The sequence below is a fragment of the Trachurus japonicus genome, chromosome 8, assembly GCF_045865225.1.
Source record: "Trachurus japonicus isolate A0001 chromosome 8, Traja_1.0".
Taxonomy (NCBI): Eukaryota; Metazoa; Chordata; class Actinopteri; order Carangiformes; family Carangidae; genus Trachurus; species Trachurus japonicus.
Genome location: NC_140914.1, coordinates 16925259 through 16944057, shown reverse-complemented (window position 1 = coordinate 16944057; position 18799 = coordinate 16925259). Strand labels below are relative to the sequence as shown.

At 38.5% G+C, this 18799-nt stretch overlaps 2 protein-coding genes across 2 annotated transcripts; one reads left to right on the top strand and one right to left on the bottom strand.

The window, feature by feature from the left end:
• Positions 1–1315: 1315 nt before the first annotated feature.
• On the bottom strand, positions 1316–11582 carry slc25a17l (solute carrier family 25 member 17-like). Its single transcript, XM_085784290.1, has 9 exons — positions 11221–11582; positions 10441–10501; positions 8640–8706; positions 7235–7389; positions 5933–6049; positions 5670–5815; positions 4129–4224; positions 2349–2431; positions 1316–2234 (listed from the first exon to the last, which is right to left on the bottom strand). Exons 1-9 carry the CDS (start codon positions 11293–11295, stop codon positions 2087–2089), a joined length of 948 nt encoding a protein of 315 aa, XP_085640416.1. The 5' UTR covers positions 11296–11582; the 3' UTR covers positions 1316–2086.
• Positions 11583–13954: 2372 nt separating this feature from the next.
• anks4b (ankyrin repeat and sterile alpha motif domain containing 4B) lies at positions 13955–18446 on the top strand. The gene is made up of 2 exons (XM_085784286.1): positions 13955–14181; positions 17036–18446. The coding sequence occupies exons 1-2, from the start codon at positions 14021–14023 to the stop codon at positions 18159–18161; spliced, it is 1287 nt and encodes a 428-aa protein (XP_085640412.1). The 5' UTR covers positions 13955–14020; the 3' UTR covers positions 18162–18446.
• The last annotated feature ends 353 nt before the right edge of the window (positions 18447–18799 follow it).

Genomic DNA, 18799 nt, shown 5'->3' with positions numbered 1-18799 from the left:
CCACTAGGTTCAAGTTACGACTGAGCCGGCATGATGAAAAGCAAGCTCAAATCTGGTCAAAGTGCCATTTGTAGTTTTTGGTAAATTTGATTGTGCAACTTGCAACTAGGCTACAGCACATTGCTACACAATCGGTGCACACCGACCAGTCAACATTATGTCATGACATTTCAAAACAGCAACGTCAACAACCAGGGCCGTTGCTAGGAATTCTGGGCCCCCTTAAAGAATACTAAAGTGGGCCCCTCCCCCTAACTTTTCCTTTTTTTTCCTTAGACTACGTATGTATTATCGTTTTTTATTTAGCCTTCTTTGTTTTGATGCTAATGCAGCATTACACTGGAAAAACTCAAGTATCTTGGCAAGAACATTTGTCTTATTTCTAGTCAAAATGTAATTTCTAGTCAAAACAAATCTCATTCTACTTAAAATAAGACACATCATATTAAAAGTAGCTTGTTTTTAGACACTTTTTACTTCTTTCAAGCAGATTTTCACTTGGAATAAGTAGAAAAAATCTTTTCTTCCTTATTACAAGCACAAAAAACTTACTTTCACTGGCAGATTTTTCTATTTATTGTGAATTTAAGTGAAAATGATCTAAAAACAAGTTAATTTTTAGGTAATGAGTCTTAATGTAAGTGGAAAGAGATTAGTTTTGACTAGAAATGAGACATTTGGACAAGAAATAAGACAAATATTCTTGGAAAGATGTTGAGTTTTTACAGTGTACTATGAGTATTAGTCAGGGTCTTACGCAGAATAAATCAGTCATACAAAGATTAGACTACTGGGGTTTTTTATGGGCCCCACTGGGCGCTGGGCCCCTAGAATTATCATCACCTTTCTCCCCTATACAACGGCCCTGTCAACAACAAACTCACAAGTAGAGCCTTGTGACACACAGTGTAAATTACTGCAAACCCCCGACTACCCTTCACTACCAGAAGACACAGATGAACAGTGGAAGACACCTGCAGGACAAAAATGTTAAGAGACTGTAGCTGGAGAGCTCAGTGTGTCATGGTTTGGTTAATTCATCACCAGTTATCACAGCACCTGCATGAGGTCATAGTTACAGTTACTCTGTGATATATTTCAGAGGCACTTACTGCAGTATTTTTACTCTTGTAACCGTTACTTCCAAACTCTCATCGAAGGATAATTACCCATTCCTTTTTATATTAAATTCATCTTAATATATTATCATTTTAAAAATTAAAACCTGCCTAAGATGAAAACATGTGTGCAGAGAGAGATCTTACACACAAATCCATAAATATGAACCGGAGCTCTGCCGTTCATAACTGTTATTACTGCTCATTTACTTGTGATATAATGCCATCTTGTGCATCTTCTGATAGGAAATTCAAAAACATTTCCATGTTGCATATCATCAATCTTAGTGAATCTCACAGTTACACATAAGACGGGAGTGTGTGAGGAATGGTCCAGTGGCTTAAATCAAGGCAACACATGAGTGAGAGGCCTTAATGGTCTTAAAGTTGCAGCAAACACCTGATGTTAACAGATAAGGTTTTGACGTTCTGGGGAAATATGCATATTCGTGTTCATTGGCTTCTTTTTAATTTCTCATAGGCGAGTGAATCTCTCTGAAAAGTGATGACATTTGTCTTTGCAAATGAAAACACGCTCTAATTAGCTTTGCCATCGAGTGGTTCCTTTGATTAAGACCGGTGCCGCTTCAGCTCTGCATTCAACAAGCAGCTTGTCTCAGAAGGGTCAAATCAGGATGAATACATCCTTACATTCAAACTTATTTGCATTATACACCATTCATTTTCTTCGCCATGTCGAGAGAGATTCACTTTTACTGGTAGACAGTGTCAGTGTGTGACAGATGAAGACAAAGGGTTAAAGGTTAAAGGTTAAAACAGAGCGTCATTATCATTAAGTATTACATCAACTTCTCCATGTTTTGGGCCAGTGTGGGAATCTATGACCTTTAAAAGGCATCAATCCCATTGCTTGTTACATTTTATGTGACTAACAAACTGTCTGGCAAAGCCTACGGTACCAACAACAGGTGTTATTAACGCTGCGGTGTACTGACGCAGTTGTGTGTTCACTGCTTCAGTTTCTTGTTCAGGCCCATGACTCTGAAGGTAGCGGCGGTGATCTTCTCGTACACGACAAACATGAGGGCGGCTGTCAGGACCGTCTGTAGCAGCTTGGCCTCCAGGCCCTTGTACAGACCAAACGCACCATTTTTCCTTTAAAAACAAAAGAAAAAAGAAAGAAATAGAGCAAACATATAAACATAAATGACATATTTATGACCATTTATTATAATACATTCACTGGTTATAATTTGTAGCTGTTCTCACTTGATTCTGTCCATGAGCAGGGAGAAAATGTTTGAGAGGCTTCCAATGACGCCGCCCTTGCCGTCACCTTTGTACTGACCGAACTGATGAGAGAGAGAGCACATGACAGGTTATCGTATGTCAATGACACTTGATATGAATTTCTTTACTTATTGTGAATCCTGTTAAAGAACTGACGACTCTATCTAGGGATCCTTGCTCAGCTCCTTGGGGTTTGAACAAAACACCATGTTCTCACAATAATAATAAAAAAAAAAAAGGTTTAACTTTTAAAAACATTGTATCTGTATGCAGGGCCGTTGCTAGGAATTCTGGGCCCCCTTAAAGAATACAAAAGTGGGCCCCTTCCCCTAACTTTTCCTTTTTTTTTCTTAGACTACGTATGTATTATCGTTTTTTATTCAGCCTACTTTGTTTTGATGCTAATGCAGCATTACACTGCAAAAACTCAAGTATCTTAGCAAGAATATTTGTCTTATTTCTAGTCAAAATGTCATTTCTAGTCAAAACAAATCTCATTATACTTAAAATAACACATCATATTAAAAGTAGCTTGTTTTTAGACACTTTTTACTTCTTTCAAGCATATTTTCACTTGGAATAAGTAGAAAAAATCTGATAGTGGAGCAAGTTTTTCTTCCTTATTACAAGCACAAAAAACTTACTTTCACTGGCAGATTTCTCTATTTATTGTGAATTTAAGTGAAAATGATCTAAAAACAAGTTAATTTTTAGGTAATGAGTCTTATTTTAAGTGGAAAGAGATTAGTTTTGACTAGAAATGAGACATTTGGACAAGAAATAAGACAAATAGTCTTGGAAAGATGTTGAGTTTTTACAGTGTACTATGAGTATTAGTCAGGGTCTTATGCAGAATAAATCAGTCATACAAAGATTAGACTACTGGGGTTTTTTATGGGCCCCACTGGGCGCTGGGCCCCTAGAATTATCATCACCTTTCTCCCCTATACAACGGCCCTGTCTGTATACATGTATAGGTATGGGTATATTTGAGTATATATCTTATGATTTATTGTTGTAACATTGACTTGTGCCTTTCTTTTTTTAACACATATTCTATATTTTTTACCTTTGACACTTATGACAATGTTTTATTTCTCCTCTTGCCAGATATGTTTTATATACATTATACTGTCAAAAAAAATCTGGAAAATGGCTTTCTCATTTTGGTATTGTTAACAAATCCCATGAGACAACTATAACTAATGATGGCTCTCAAAACCAAATATCCTGGTATAAATCTTTAACAACAGGTCACAAATAAATGGTTTCATTTCCAAAAAGGGCTAAATACCTTCTTTAAACAGCTGAGTGCTGAAGAACTAAGCTTGGCATACCTTGGGGACTACTTTAATTGGAGATTAACACACATAATACATGATTGTATTAATAGGAAAGGAGAGGAATACAGTGCTGCATGTTCACAAATCACTAGGACCAGACCTGTTGCTTGGCAACTGAACCAGCTGAGTTTTTACTCTACAGTTTCTATACACATCATCATGTCACCCAAAACATCAGTGTGGCTCATTGATGTGTTGCTTTATTTTATTTTTTTGACAGCTTTTGAACAACAAACAGCCGTCTGTGGCATAGAGGTGTACGCTGTCCGGGTCTGTATTCACTGTTTGTGGTCTTTTATTTGATTTTTATGTAAAAGAACGTAATATAACAGAACATCAGCAGCAGTGGCTACTATTTGAGACCTACTGGGAGAGTAAACAACCAAAAGTGGACTTTGATATGAGATAGTATTTACCCTCAGGATGGCCTGAACTGTCATAAGAGGATATGTGGCAGTGGTAGCGATGGCCTTTGCAATGGCTCCAATGAGAAAGATCTCTGCTGAGGATATCTGTGGTGGGAGACAAGGAGTTAATGAACACTGTTTTCAATAACCAGTTAAGTAGCTCTGTGCTGCTTGTTCCATGCAAGTTACAGCACAAATATGATATCAAAACATGAAATGGGTCATGACGATGCAAATTAATTAATTTTTCACACTTGAAGTGGCAACATCCCTGAGCCATGATCACAGCTCTCAAGCTATGAAATTAAGATCCAATTTCTGCTTGTGCTGCTGGTATTTGTCCAAACACAAACTAAACAAAGAGTTTTTAAATTGAAAAAGTAAAATAAATTCAAATTATCACCCTGTACATAAGAACACGTGCTTCTTTTCTTTTTAACACATAGTGGCTTTTGTTTTAATATGCACTTTACCTGTATTGCCATCTTGTTTTTATCCTGAAGCACATTGAGTTTATGCTCGTCATATGAAATGTACCATAAACTGTTTTGGGAGTCACATTTTGCCTGTTTGCGTCCATCAGCATATTGAACATCTCAGCTGATAAACCCAGCATCTTGTTTTTCTGCTTTTATCTTCTACTTCATTACGAACAATGACAGAATTTACAGCCTGTTTCCCCTCAGACAATTATGATGAATCAACGCTGCCGCTGCGTTTTATCAGAAAACAAACTTTCCCATCAATCAGGTGCAAAATCTATGAGGTGTCAGTGAATTTCGGAGCAGGGAGGAACTTTTCCAAATCTGGGTCAGTGGGTTTACCATATGGAAAACAGCATGTGTAAGAAAAACAGACTGGATCAGCAAAATGTTGCTGAATTGTGTGCTATATAACATTGACATTATCTGCAAATTCAACTGTCCTCTACAATTAATAGTCAATGGAAATTGAAGATATGGGGAAAAAAAAAACTTGTAAAAGTAGCCATGTTCAGTTAAAGGGATAGTAGCATTTTTTTAAAAGTGGGGTTGTATGATCTACAAATAGCCCCTAAGTACTTTAATTGCAGTAGAAGACTCTCTGCACTCCTCCCGTTAGCAACGCCAGCCCATAATAGCCCTGCCCAGAGATTTACAACATACATTGTTGTGAATGGACCCAAAGAAACGGCCTATTTTCGTGGCCTAAACAACGGAACAATGGAACTGTGTTTTTTTTTCAGGTAAAACCTCTTTTAGGCCACGAAAATAGGCCGTTTCTTTGGGTCCATTCACAACAATGTATGTTGTAAATCTCTGGGCAGGGCTATTATGGGCTGGCGTTGCTAACGGGAGGAGTGCAGAGAGTCTTCTACTGCAATTAAAGTACTTAGGGGCTATTTGTAGATCATACAACCCCACTTTAAAAAAAAGGCTACTATCCCTTTAAATATTATATTAGACTCCCTGTGAAGCAGTCTTGTTAAAATGTTGAAATAAAAAGAGGATAGTTTAGATTGACTTTGATGAGTATTCAACTGGCAACGTCTCGCTTCTGTGTCCTCTCACCTTCCTCCCGCCCTTGCCTGCCTTTCTCTTCATGGCCTCATAAAACATGAACTGAACAGCCGGGTTGAGGACGAGGATGAGAGAGGGCAGAGTGCCGTTCCACAGCGTTCCCACTCCCTCATTGGCTATGATCTGTGAGAAAGCATCTGAGAGGGAAAAGAAACAGACAAACAAACAGAGCATGGGTTTTTACACTTACACAACGCAAGGAAGCAAAAACATTTAAACTATAATACAGGTACGCTGTGTACTATATCACACACCAAATATGCCCCTGTACCGGGTCTGCTGGATGTCTTCGTTCCTGAACTTTGCCCCCTGCAGCTTCAGGCGCGTGTTGACCACCCACATGGGAGTGGTCAGGACCACGTTCACCACACCTGCATGGACCAGAGATCGTCAGGTTTCTTGAATCATTCTTCAAAAAGCTGTTTTTTTTTTCTTAAAGGGTGGGTCGTCATTTGACAGCAATACACATTCCTGTCAATGGTTTCACAATAATCCATAATCGGTGTACAGGTGCCACATAGACGTACATTCAAGTTGAAATGATTATTCCATTTGTCACAATAACACAATAAAAAGGTAATCAAAATGTATTAATTGGTTTTATTTATGAATTCCCTTTTTGACAGTAGTTTTCAATAAAATTCTCTGGCTGAAGCATATGTGATGTGAAGATTTATCTCTAACAGATATCACCATGAAACTTCCCAAGTTTATCACTTACATGAAGACAAATATTTTTTGTATTACAAGTTTTGTCAAATTGTATGTTTAAATATGTAAATGAGGCAATATCTCATTAAATATGCGCTAATTTGCATACATTTCCAGAACCGAAAACCGAGCAATGGATAAAGCCACTTTCAAAATTCTTGTTTTATTTTGTTGACATACTAGAGTCAGAAGTTTTTACAGAGGGGATTTTGGATATCTCTTTTTATGTAAATGAGAAAATACTGTCACCAGCCCTAAAAATTCAAATATCGCCATGTTTTTTTCAGGTCCTTAAAATGACCATTACTCCTTTGTATTCCTCCTAGACCATACTGGTGCCTGATAGATATTTTGACCATGTAATATTCTAATTAGCATATTTGCATGATAGATAAGTGATTACAAGTATTATTGTATATTAAGGCAATTGGTTACAAGCACATTTATGCGAAAAATAAGTAAAATTTACCTTAAGTAATTGCATATTTGGGTGGTTGACATGAACACAAATCTAAGTGGGAAAATATATCTCTTTTCTTGGTTTCATATCTTTGCAGGAGGAGGAGCTTTGATTTTTGTGCACTTTAGTTTTTAAATAATTTATTCAACAAAAGACTTATCACCCAAATTAAAAAAAATAATGGCCAAATTGATCACAAATTAGAAACAACTGTTATCTGCAGCCTCACAACATAAACAATGCTGCTTTGGGAACTTAGGGATCAATGCATTCAACTTTTCTCAGGCCTCAAGGAGAATGAAAACATGGGGAGACTTCCCAGTACTTATTTTCACAAAGTCACAAATCAATGAATATTATTTTTTACTGCACTTTAAGTGTTTACCTGCTACAACCCCCATGAGCAGGTCTTTGCCGGGTCTGGATTTGCCCGGACCAGATGCCGCCAGCCTCTTCAGTGTGTTGAAGGTGTAGAAGTAGACAAAGTTGGAGCAGCAGAGACTGGAGATGACTGGAAACCAGCCTCTGTACAGAGACAGACTGGGAGCAGCGGTGGAGAGTCTGATTATGTCTTATCATCAGCTTATTGATGAATCTGCTAATCGTTTTCCTGACTAATCCCCTTGTCTATAACCATGTCAAAAAAATACATTTGAACAGTGGCGTGCACAGGGGGGGGGCCAATTGTTGAAAAACGCGTGCTAAAGTGCCCCCTGGGAGCCAAAACGCGCGTTAAAGTGCCCTCTTGGAAGCCAAAACACGTGCTAAAGTGCCCTCATGGGAGCCAAAATGTGTGCTAAAGTGCCCTCTAGGAGCCAAAACACATGTTAAGTGCCCTCATGGGGGCCAAAACGTGTGCTAAAGTGCCCTCTAGGAGCCAAAACGTGTGCTAAAGTGCCCTCTAGGAGCCAAAACACATGCTAAGTGCCCTCATGGGGGCCAAAACGTGTGCTAAAGTGCCCTTTAGGAGCCAAAACGTGTGCTAAAGTGCCCTTTAGGAGCCAAAACGTGTGCTAAAGTGCCCTCTAGGAGCCAAAACACATGCTAAGTGCCCTCATGGGAGCCAAAACGTGTGCTAAAGTGCCCTTTTAGGAGCCAAAATGTGTGGTAGAGTGCCCTCTAGGAGCCAAAACACATGTTAAGTGCCCTCATGGGGGCCAAAACGTGTGCTAAAGTGCCCTCTAGGAGCCAAAACGTGTGCTAAAGTGCCCTCTAGGAGCCAAAACGCGTGCTTAAGTGCCCTCTAGGAGCCAAAACGTGTGCTTAAGTGAACCTCATGGCAGCCAAAACGTGTGCTAAAGTGCCCTCTTGGGAGCCAAAACACATGTTAAAACAGGCCAAATCAACGTTTTTTAGTCTTAAGGTATTGATATTATAAAACAGGCCAAATCAACGTTAAAAAAGACACATTTTTTCCATGTTGCTACAGTCTCACTCTTGTCATTTTCTGAAACTTGGCAGACCTGAAAGTGCCCTCTACGAGCCAAAACATGTGGTAAAATGGCCTCTAGGAGCCAAAACGTGTGCTAAAGTGCCCTCTTGGGGGCCAAAACACGTGTTAAAACAGGCCATCGACGTTTTTTTAGTCTTAAGGTATCGATATTAAAACAGGCCAAATCGACGTTAAAAAAGACCAAAAAGTCTGTGCACGCCACTGCATTTGAAGAAGAGGAGCTGGAAACAGAATTTGATTCGTAGTAACAAAGCTTCTGCCAATTAATTGTTTATCATCTAAGTAATAGATAGACCAATAGACATGGTAGACGTGTGTGGCACACAACTCCACTTACAGGCCTTCTTCCTTTGCAATCTCAGCCAAGATGACGGGGGTGGAGCGCGACTTTCGCTTCTCATCCACTGAAAACAAAACAAAAACAAAAGTCAGTGAATGATTTTGTGTGTTTGAGTGTTTAAGGGTCACTCCGCCAAAACAATAGCTACCACTCAGCTTCGATGTGTTTACTGAGGCACAGTCTAGAGTCTGATGAAATGCCATCGGGGTTATCCGAGCTAAGTTCAGATAAGTTTACAACTGAAACTCCCAGTAAAAACCTGAGGTCAGGGAGTCTAATAATCACATGGGTGTTAGCCAGGCAGGATGGACTCGAGAAAGTGAAGTAACGAGTAAGTAAGACAACAGAAACGTCAGACATCGTGGCTGCAATCTTACTGATATTTTCTCAATTGATACAGTTTGTCCTGGGTTAATTAAGTGTCACTTAAAAAGAAATTCTCACATCCCAAGGTGATGTCCTCAAATTTCTTGATTTGTGCAATAAACAATAAGGGGCAGGAAAACCAGAACATATTCCCTTTTGAGAATCTGAACCCAGGAAATGTTTAAAATAAAACAATTAATTGATTACCAGGACAGTAGTATATGAAATGCACATGGCCTTTACTTGTGTAGATGGACGTGACCTGAGCTGCTTTATCTAATGTGGTTTGTTCTAATGTCCCAGCTTCAAACTGGGTTACTCATCTTTAAAGGGATAGTAGCATTTTTTTAAAGTGGGGTTAAAGTGGGGTACTTAGGGGCTACAAATAGCCCCTAAGTACTTTAATTGCAGTAGAAGACTCTCTGCACTCCTCCCGTTAGCAACGCCAGCCCATAATAGCCCTGCCCAGAGATTTACAACATACATTGTTGTGAATGGACCCAAAGAAACGGCCTATTTTCGCGGTGAAAAAAAATACACAGTTCCATTGTTCGCTATAATATAATTTTTTCCAGCCCTTCAAAGTGCAGGAAAAACGCAGTTTTTATTTGGACCGAACCAACTCCCGTATCCCTCCGCCCAGGGTTAGCGCCCGCCAATCAGCAGTTGGTTAGGTCCAAATAAAAACCGTGTTTTTCCTGCACTTTGAAGGGCTGGAAAAATTTATATTATAGTGAAAAATGGAACTGTGTTTTTTTTTTTCAGGTAAAACCTCTTTTAGGCCACGAAAATAGGCCGTTTCTTTGGGTCCATTCACAACAATGTATGTTGTAAATCTCTGGGCAGGGCTATGGGCTGGCGTTGCTAACGGGAGGAGTGTAGAGAGTCTTCTACTGCAATTAAAGTACTTGGGGGCTATTTGTAGATCATACAACCCCACTTTAAAAAAAATGCTACTATCCCTTTAAGTGTCACTTAAAAAGAAATTCTCACATCCCAAGGTGATGTCCTCAAATTTCTTGATTTGTGCAATAAACAATAAGGGGCAGGAAAACCAGAACATATTCCCTTTTGAGAATCTGAACCCAGGAAATGTTTAAAATAAAACAATTGATTGATTACCAGGACAGTAGTATATGAAATGCACATGGGCTTTACTTGTGTAGATGGGCGTGACCTGAGCTGCTTTATCTAATGTGGTTTGTTCTAATGTCTCAGCTCCAAACTGCTGGGTTACTCATCTTTAAGAGAGTGCAATAATAAATCAGTGGACGACTCCTTTACACCTTTGAGCTGAAGTTACTGGTGACTTTATAATGTCTTCTTGGTGCACATTCACACTGACTGAACTGATGAGTGATCCCTGTTTGGAGCTGCTGCTGCTGCTATCAGCTCACCTCTGTACAGGATGATAAGACCTCCTCCAACTCACCCTGTAGTCTGCTTTTGGCCGTGTCCAGAGGGAAGAAGACGCTCATAGCTGTCACACTCCCCTGGAGAAAGAAAGACAAAAGTTTGTTTGTTTTTAACGGTATTATTTTTGTTTGGGTCGACCACCATTAGGTTCAGCACCTCCATGTGTTTTCACTGCTAGCATTAAACTTCCTGGCACAGACAGACACATGTTTTAACATGAACTTAGCACATCTAAAATCCGTTGTTTTTAAAATCGGGTATTTTAAGATTTGAGGACCTAGTCAAATTCAAAACAGGTCAGATTTTGTTAAAAGCCTGGAATAGGTTGCTACCAATAAACATCCAAAAAATGTTTATGGTCAGAGAAAGCATATATGATTTAAGAGGGAACTGTAACTTTAAACAATCTACAGTACCATCCATTCTACCCTGAAAAGTTTTAGCATCTATTTTTGTGGTGTTAAAATGTGGAATAGACTAGATGAGGATATAAAAATGTGCAATAACTTAAAACAATTTAAAAGTAAGTACAAACATACACTCTTGGACAGCTATACTAAAGAACTTGACAGCTAATTTTACTCTTTTTATTTATAATCATGGTCTTATTTCATATTAAAGCAATATGTTTTTAATCTTCTGAATTGTATGGAACTACAGATGTACTGTATGACATGAATCACAATGTAAGGGGGGGCTGAACTTGATACGCTTTGCTTCCTTCCTTCAGCCCCTCCTCAAACTTGCACAGTATCATTATTGTTTTGTTTCTTGTTACACAGTTATCTCTGCTCACCAAAGCACCTGCCACAGCGTGAACCAGCGTCTCGTAAGACAGGAGGCCGACAGCCGAGCCGCCGTTGTCCGACATCTCTGCAGCCGCTCCCCGGTCCGGTCGGTGGGTAACACGGGCTGAACACCGGGGAAGTAACCGCGGAGGAAGAGACGGAGAGACGGGGAGAGACAGAGAGACAGAGAGACAGTCGGCGGTCTGTCCGGTTTTTCAAGCTGCGGTGAAACGCTGCAGGGTGAAGGAAGAAGGAGGCTAAATGTTCCCGGCTACTACAAAACCTCTATGCTACTACTACAACTCCATGGTATTTACAACCCGACGGCGGACAGAAAGAGAAAACTGTCGGTTCCTCCTCCCAGCGGCCAGTGATTGGTGGAGGAGGGCGGAGAGTTTCTTCTCCGTCGTCGGGTTGTGTTGAACAGGAACAGAAACAACGACGGAACCGCCTGCTGGAGCGGAGGCTGGAGGAGCAATTATCATCATACAGTAGCTATATGGGAAAATTGATCATGCTGGTAATCAATATTCAGCATTTGAGATTTTTGACTGTTGCTTAGACAAAGTGGGGTCCGGAGACCCCCAAGGGTCCTTGAGAGGGTTCAAGGGGGTCCCCAACTTTTCTTTAAATTTTATATTTTTTTCTAGAACTTTTAACCTTTTTTTTTTTTTTTCCAAAATGTTATCAGTTTTTCTAGACTTTTTTTTTTTTAAACTTTTTTTTTGAGAGATTTTACCCCTTTGTTTCTAGAATTGTTTTTTTCTGCACTTTTTTTTCCCAGAAAATGTTTAAGTTTTTATATATATATATATATATATATATATATATATATATATATATATACAAATTTCTCTAGAATTTAAATTAAAAAAACTTCTTCTTTTTTTTAGAATTTTTTCTAACAAATTCAAATTCTATTTTTCTACAAATGTTTAAGATTTTTGGATAAATTGTACCAATTCCTCTACAATATTTCCAAAAATTCACATCATTGGCCCTAATTTGAAAGTACATTGACTAAAAAAGTAACGTTCTTCAGTCTCAGAACAAAATAATATTTGTGTATTTCTGGTGTTTGCTTCAAAATTTGGTCTAATGGGGTCCATGGTCTAATAATTTGTGTCATTTTAGGGGTCCTTGATGTAAAAAAGTTTGAGAACCACTGGCTTAGACACTTCGAGTGATACAATGTAGCTACACATTAAAAGATAGCCCACAATGTAGAAACACTCTGTGGTATAGCTATTAAAAATAAAAACATAATTTAATAATTTAATTTCAGGAATCATTTGGAAATAATCAGCCAAACTAAACACTGGGATATTTTTGGTCCTCTATATTGTTTAACATTTCCAACATATAGCCTAAAACACATTTCAATTCTGCCTTTCTTTGTCAAATATGGGGTCTTTCTGTTTCACTAATCCATTAATTTAAAAAAAAAAAGGAGATAATATTGCCCATCTTATTATGGATTTGAAATCAGTGAAATACTGTACTTTTGTAGGGTATTTCAATTGCTACTGCTATCTTCCTTCATCTTTGTGGGCTACTTATACACTGCCGAATGTTAGAGGGAAATATTGTACTTTTTACTCCAGCACATTTACTTCACAGATTTGGTTTCTTTGCAGACAAGAATTCATATCGTGTTATTCAAATTATTAAGAATGAACCACTTTTTTTTTTATCAGTTCCTCTTCCTGCTCACATGGTAATGGATAAGAAAGAACAGCAAACCAGATATTTATTTGATATATTCAAATCTATGATAATTAAAGTTTATGTTTGATGTTCTTGAAGTAATACTGTGGTTGTCAAATAAATGCAGGGCCGTTGTATAGGGGAGAAAGGTGATGATAATTCTAGGGGCCCAGCGCCCAGTGGGGCCCATAAAAAACCCCAGTAGTCTAATCTTTGTATGACTGATTTATTCTGCGTAAGACCCTGACTAGTACACTGTAAAAACTCAACATCTTTCCAAGAATATTTGTCTTATTTCTTGTCCAAATGTCTCATTTCTAGTCAAAACTAATCTCTTTCCACTTAAAATAAGACTCATTACCTAAAAATTTACTTGTTTTTAGATAATTTTCACTTAAATTCACAATAAATAGAAAAATCTGCCAGTGAAAGTAAGTTTTTTGTGCTTGTAATAAGGAAGAAAAACTTGCTCCACTATCAGATTTTTTCTACTTATTCCAAGTGAAAATCTGCTTGAAAGAAATAAAAAGTGTCTAAAAACAAGCTACTTTTAATATGATGTGTCTTATTTTAAGTAGAATGAGATTTGTTTTGACTAGAAATGACATTTTGACCAGAAATAAGACAAATATTCTTGCTAAGATACTTGAGTTTTTGCAGTGTAATGCTGCATTAGCATCAAAACAAAGAAGGCTAAATAAAAAATGATAATACATACGTAGTCTAAGAAAAAAAAAAAAAGGAAAAGTTAGGGGGAGGGGCCCACTTTAGTATTCTTTAAGGGGGCCCAGAATTCCTAGCAACGGCCCTGAATAAATGTTGTTGAGTCTGTCAATAAAGTATAGAGTAAAGAAACAAATAAGAAGGTAAAGATTGTATAGTATTTGAATGTGCTTTTATTAATTTGATGCAGGTGAGCCCAGGCAGTAATGATGCAGCTGACAGCAGCGAACTGGACTTTGCTTTTGTTTTATGGCTCTGAGCTGCTGATAGTATGTTGCCGCCCAGTCATCACTTTGTTTGCCCCGGGTCTGCAGTCGCTTCAGTCTGTGCATCTGACCGGAGGGAATTGGTTTGGGATCTTTTGTGTTCTTTTAGGAGATGACTAGGTACCACAAAGCAGCGATCGATGGCTACTCGGACCTCCTTAAGGAGGCCACGAGGATGGACCTGAACAGTACGGATGAAGATGGCATGACTCCCACCTTACTGGCTGCTTTCCATGGACACGTCGAAGCTCTTCAGCTCATATGCAGCAGAGGGTAAGCAGCAGGATACACTCCTATCTATCACCTGCTGTGCTTTATCACACATAGTTTTCAAATAACCTGCAGTTTTTTCTTCATTAGCCTACTTTATTAAAGTGCTGTAAATTATGTGGATGAATTGATGTCACAAAGAAGGTTTTATCAGATAACCAGCTATATTTTTTGACACAGATATGTAAATACAAACATTTTAATCTGATTTCTAATACGATATTTTAATGTATTAGCCCTAATATGAAACTAAAGTCAGAACTACAATAGAAGCATAAATGGTTTTCACTGAGCAAAGGTTAACACTATTTAATTGGCAATTTTACGGCTGGAAAATAATAGTTTTATGCTCCAACTGTGAATAAAAACTATATGTCTGTTCTTTCGGACTTCACCTATAACAACACATGGTGCTCTTGGTTTCCACAACACCTTAATGAGCTAAAACTTCATTGCCCTCTTTAAACCAGTCTCTCTCCCATGAGCTGAGCCAAATGTTTAATCAGCCAAAGCCATCCTGGGAAACAAAAGAGCCCTGTTTCTATACCCGCCGGCCCCCACCCCTATCCCTCGTTCAATAAAACAAAAGACAGGCTCAAACCTGGAACAACAACATTCTTTCTGAAAAATGAGGTTGAGAGAAAAAAAAAATGTTCGGACGATATTATGTAGGGCGTAACACATCTCACCTACGTGGCCCGGATTATCTGACTGAAGCATTTCCTCTTTGGTCATTGCCAGAATGAGCTGGGATTTATGACAAGGTGTTGTTGAAGAAGGCTATTACAGCAATCAGGACTTTTATGGCTGTGACAATGACGCACAGCAATGTAGGACTTTAAATCTTAATAGTTTACCAATTATCTTCAAAAATCTTTACTATCCAATTTTATTTCATGTGGGTATTTTGGCTATGTGAAAAACTTTATGTTTAGGCTATTGTCTCATGTTAAAGGTAATGGGGTCGACATTTTGGGAATTCTTTTTACCTTGTTGCTAAGAATTAGATGAGGAGATTGATGAAATAGTTTGATCCCCTGTATTACTGCAATAACTGCACCATGTCTGTGTACTGAGACACAAGCTACTTGTTTCCCCCTGCTCCCAGTCTTTATTTTAAGGCAAGGCAAGGCAAGGCATCTTTATTTATATAGCGCATTTCATACCATGGCAACTCAATGTGCTTTACATTAAGACAAAACATTAAAAAAAGAAGCATAAGACAGAATAAAAACAAACAAAACACTAAAGTTAAAAAGCAAGAGCAAATAAAAGTAAGATAAAAGAAAATAGATAAAGTTAAACAAAACACTAAACACTAAAAACAGAGTTAAAAAGCAAGAGCAAATTAAAGTAAAATAAAAGAAAATAGATAAAGTTTTAAGTTCTCAGCTATAAGCACGTGAAAAGAGAAATGTTTTTAACCTGGATTTAAAGATGAACAAGCTCCAGCGACATATTTCTCAACAACCACAGGAACTTTCAGGACAGAAAGGGAGTAAGAGTCTTCCTCAATATGCTGAACTTCAGCCTACACACATGACTAAAAAAAGCTAGAAAAGACATTTCTATTATTTGAACAATCTTGTTTGACCTGGTGAAATAATGAAGGCTACAAAACAAAACAAAACAAAAAATCCAGCAGAAGATCTCTCTCTAAATAATAGGCTACTGTTTTTATCATTATTAGCTACCCAGTGTTGGGAGTAACACATTAGTGGCATAACACATTACTGAAATTACAATTCTCATGTTAAAAAATGTGAAGGCTTGTTGAGGCTCCAATAAATATGTATATTAAGAGATAAATATATAATATATAAATATATTAAGACATGTGTTCACTGATAATGGGTAGAAATGATAGATAAACTTTGATAGTTGTCTCGTCCTGTGCCAGGAACAACAAAACAGCAGCCTGTGTGTACATTATTAGTAAGACCAGGGCCGTTGCTAGGAATCCTGGGCCCCCTTAAAGAATACTAAAGTGGGCCCCTCCCCCTAACTTTTCCTTTTTTTGTTTCTTAGACTACGTATGTATTATCGTTTTTTATTTAGTCTTCTTTGTTTTGATGCTAATGCAGCATTACACTGCAAAAACTCAAGTATCTTACCAAGAATATTTGTCTTATTTCTAGTCAAAATGTAATTTCTAGTCAAAACAAATCTCATTATACTTAAAATAAGACACATCATATTAAAAGTAGCTTGTTTTTAGACACTTTTTTACTTCTTTCAAGCAGATTTTCACTTGGAATAAGCAGAAAAAATCTGATAGTGGAGCAAGTTTTTCTTCCTTATTACAAGCACAAAAAACTTACTTTCACTGGCAGATTTTTCTATTTATTGTGAATTTAAGTGAAAATGATCTAAAAACAAGTTAATTTTTAGGTAATGAGTCTTATTTTAAGTGGAAAGAGATTAGTTTTGACTAGAAATGAGACATTTGGACAAGAAATAAGACAAATATTCTTGGAAAGATGTTGAGTTTTTACAGTGTACCATGAGTATTAGTCAGGGTCTTACGCAGAATAAATCAGTCATACAAAGATTAGACTACTGGGGTTTTTTATGGGCCCCACTGGGCGCTGGGCCCCTAGAGTTATCATCACCTTTCTCCCCTATACAACGGCCCTGAGTAAGACAACTGAAGAAAAACATTAATACTATAATATGAAGCAGTCATTTGTAAAGTAATTCAATTACTTTTTAAGAAAATGAACTGGAACTAATTACTAATGTGCCCAATATCCTGCAAGACTATGATAAACTGACTGAATCAGTGGTAACAAAACAATGACAACGTTTCAGATAATGAGTTTAAACCTTTTTTTGTGTGTGTGTGTGTGTTACACAGAGGTGACCCCAACAAGAGTGACATCTGGGGAAACACGCCCTTGCACCATGCTGCAGCTAACGGCCACATGCACATCCTCAGTTTTCTGGTCAACTTCGGTGCCAACCTTTTCTCACTGGACAATGAATTCCACACGGCCATGGATGTTGCTGCTTCTCGCGACCGCATGGACTGCGTGCGCTTCCTGGACGACGCTTCCTCGAGGCAGACTAACCAAAATCCCAAGAAGGTGGCCACTCTAAAGAAGGACGCCGTAAAAGAAGCGGAGAAACGCGTGAAGCTCTGCGAGAAGGTGAAGAAGAAACATCAGAACAAGATGGATAAAATGCACCGCGGTGGCGCAGGCACTGGGTCTGTCTCAGAGGCCAGTGCAGCAGCATCACTGTCCAACAGCGGCAGTGTGACCGGTGTCAGTGAACAGTTCTCCAAGCTTATTTCCGCCGATAAATCTGGCACTCTTACGTCCAGGTTTAAAGGCACCCTCCAGAGGTTCGGGAAGAAAGATAAAGGCACGCTGCAGAGAGGGGATGGGAATGTTATTTTCCTCAAACAGGAGAACGGGACATCTGAGAAGCCGGAGTTTGTGGACGTCTTCAGCGAGCAGGATGAAAATATGATGGATGAAGAGATGGGAGGCTTCGAGGACGAGAGCGATGGAGAGCCGGGGCAAGTAAAACAGTCCATCTTCAACCGTCCAGGGCTCGGAGGCCTGACTTTCATGAAGAAGATGGGGCTGGAGTCAGATGACGTCCCCTTAGGGAATAATGAAAATCTCGGCTACCTCGTCCAGAACGATCTGTTCGAGGGAGATGAAGATGCCGATGGTTTCGAGGGAGCGGGCGATGCTGCCGATCTGCCCTGGGATCAGGAAGATCTGGGCCTGGATGACGACGAAGATGAGGAAACCTCTCCTTTGGATGCATTCCTGTCGGCGATCTCCCTGCCAGAGTTCACCCTCGCGTTCAGCAGAGAGCACCTGGACCTGGAGGCGCTCATGCTTTGTTCCGACGAAGACCTGAAAGGCATTCGCATCCAGCTCGGACCCAGGAAGAAGATCCTGGAAGCTGCTGCTCGCCGAAAAAATGCACTGGAGAGTCCTGGCATCATCAAGGACAGCTGCTTGTGAGCTTGATAAAACATGAACAGTGATTTTTTTTTAATTTTTTTAATCCTGTTTGCAACTTGTGTATCTGTATCTTTCGCAAAGACAGACAGTATAGGTTTGAGTTGTAACATAAAAAAACAAAGATGATTGTGCAAACTGTTTCTCCATATGTTATTCCCATATTAAATATAGGTATAGAATAAAATATGCAATACTGTATTCTTGTTGAGCCAATTTCAAACAGGAAGATGGGAGTTTTGGGACCTACAATATCATTGGTAGGCCTACCCTCTAGAAATCTACACTGCAAAAACTCAAAATCTTTCCAAGAATATTTGTCTTATTTCTTGTCAAAATGTCTAATTTCTTGTCAAAACTAAACTCTTTTCACTTAAAATAAGACTCATCACCTAAAAATGAACTTGTTTTGAAAAAATTTACATTTATTTCAAACAAATTTTCACTTGAAATAAGTAGAAAAATCTGCCAATGAAAACAGGTTTTTTGTGCTTGTAATAAGGAAGAAAAACTTGATCCACTGTCAGATTTTTCTACTTATTTCAAGTGAAAATCTGCTTGAAAGAAGTAAAAAGTGTCTAAAAACAAGCTACTTTTTTATGTGATGAGTCTTATTTTAGTTATAATGAGATTTGTTTTGA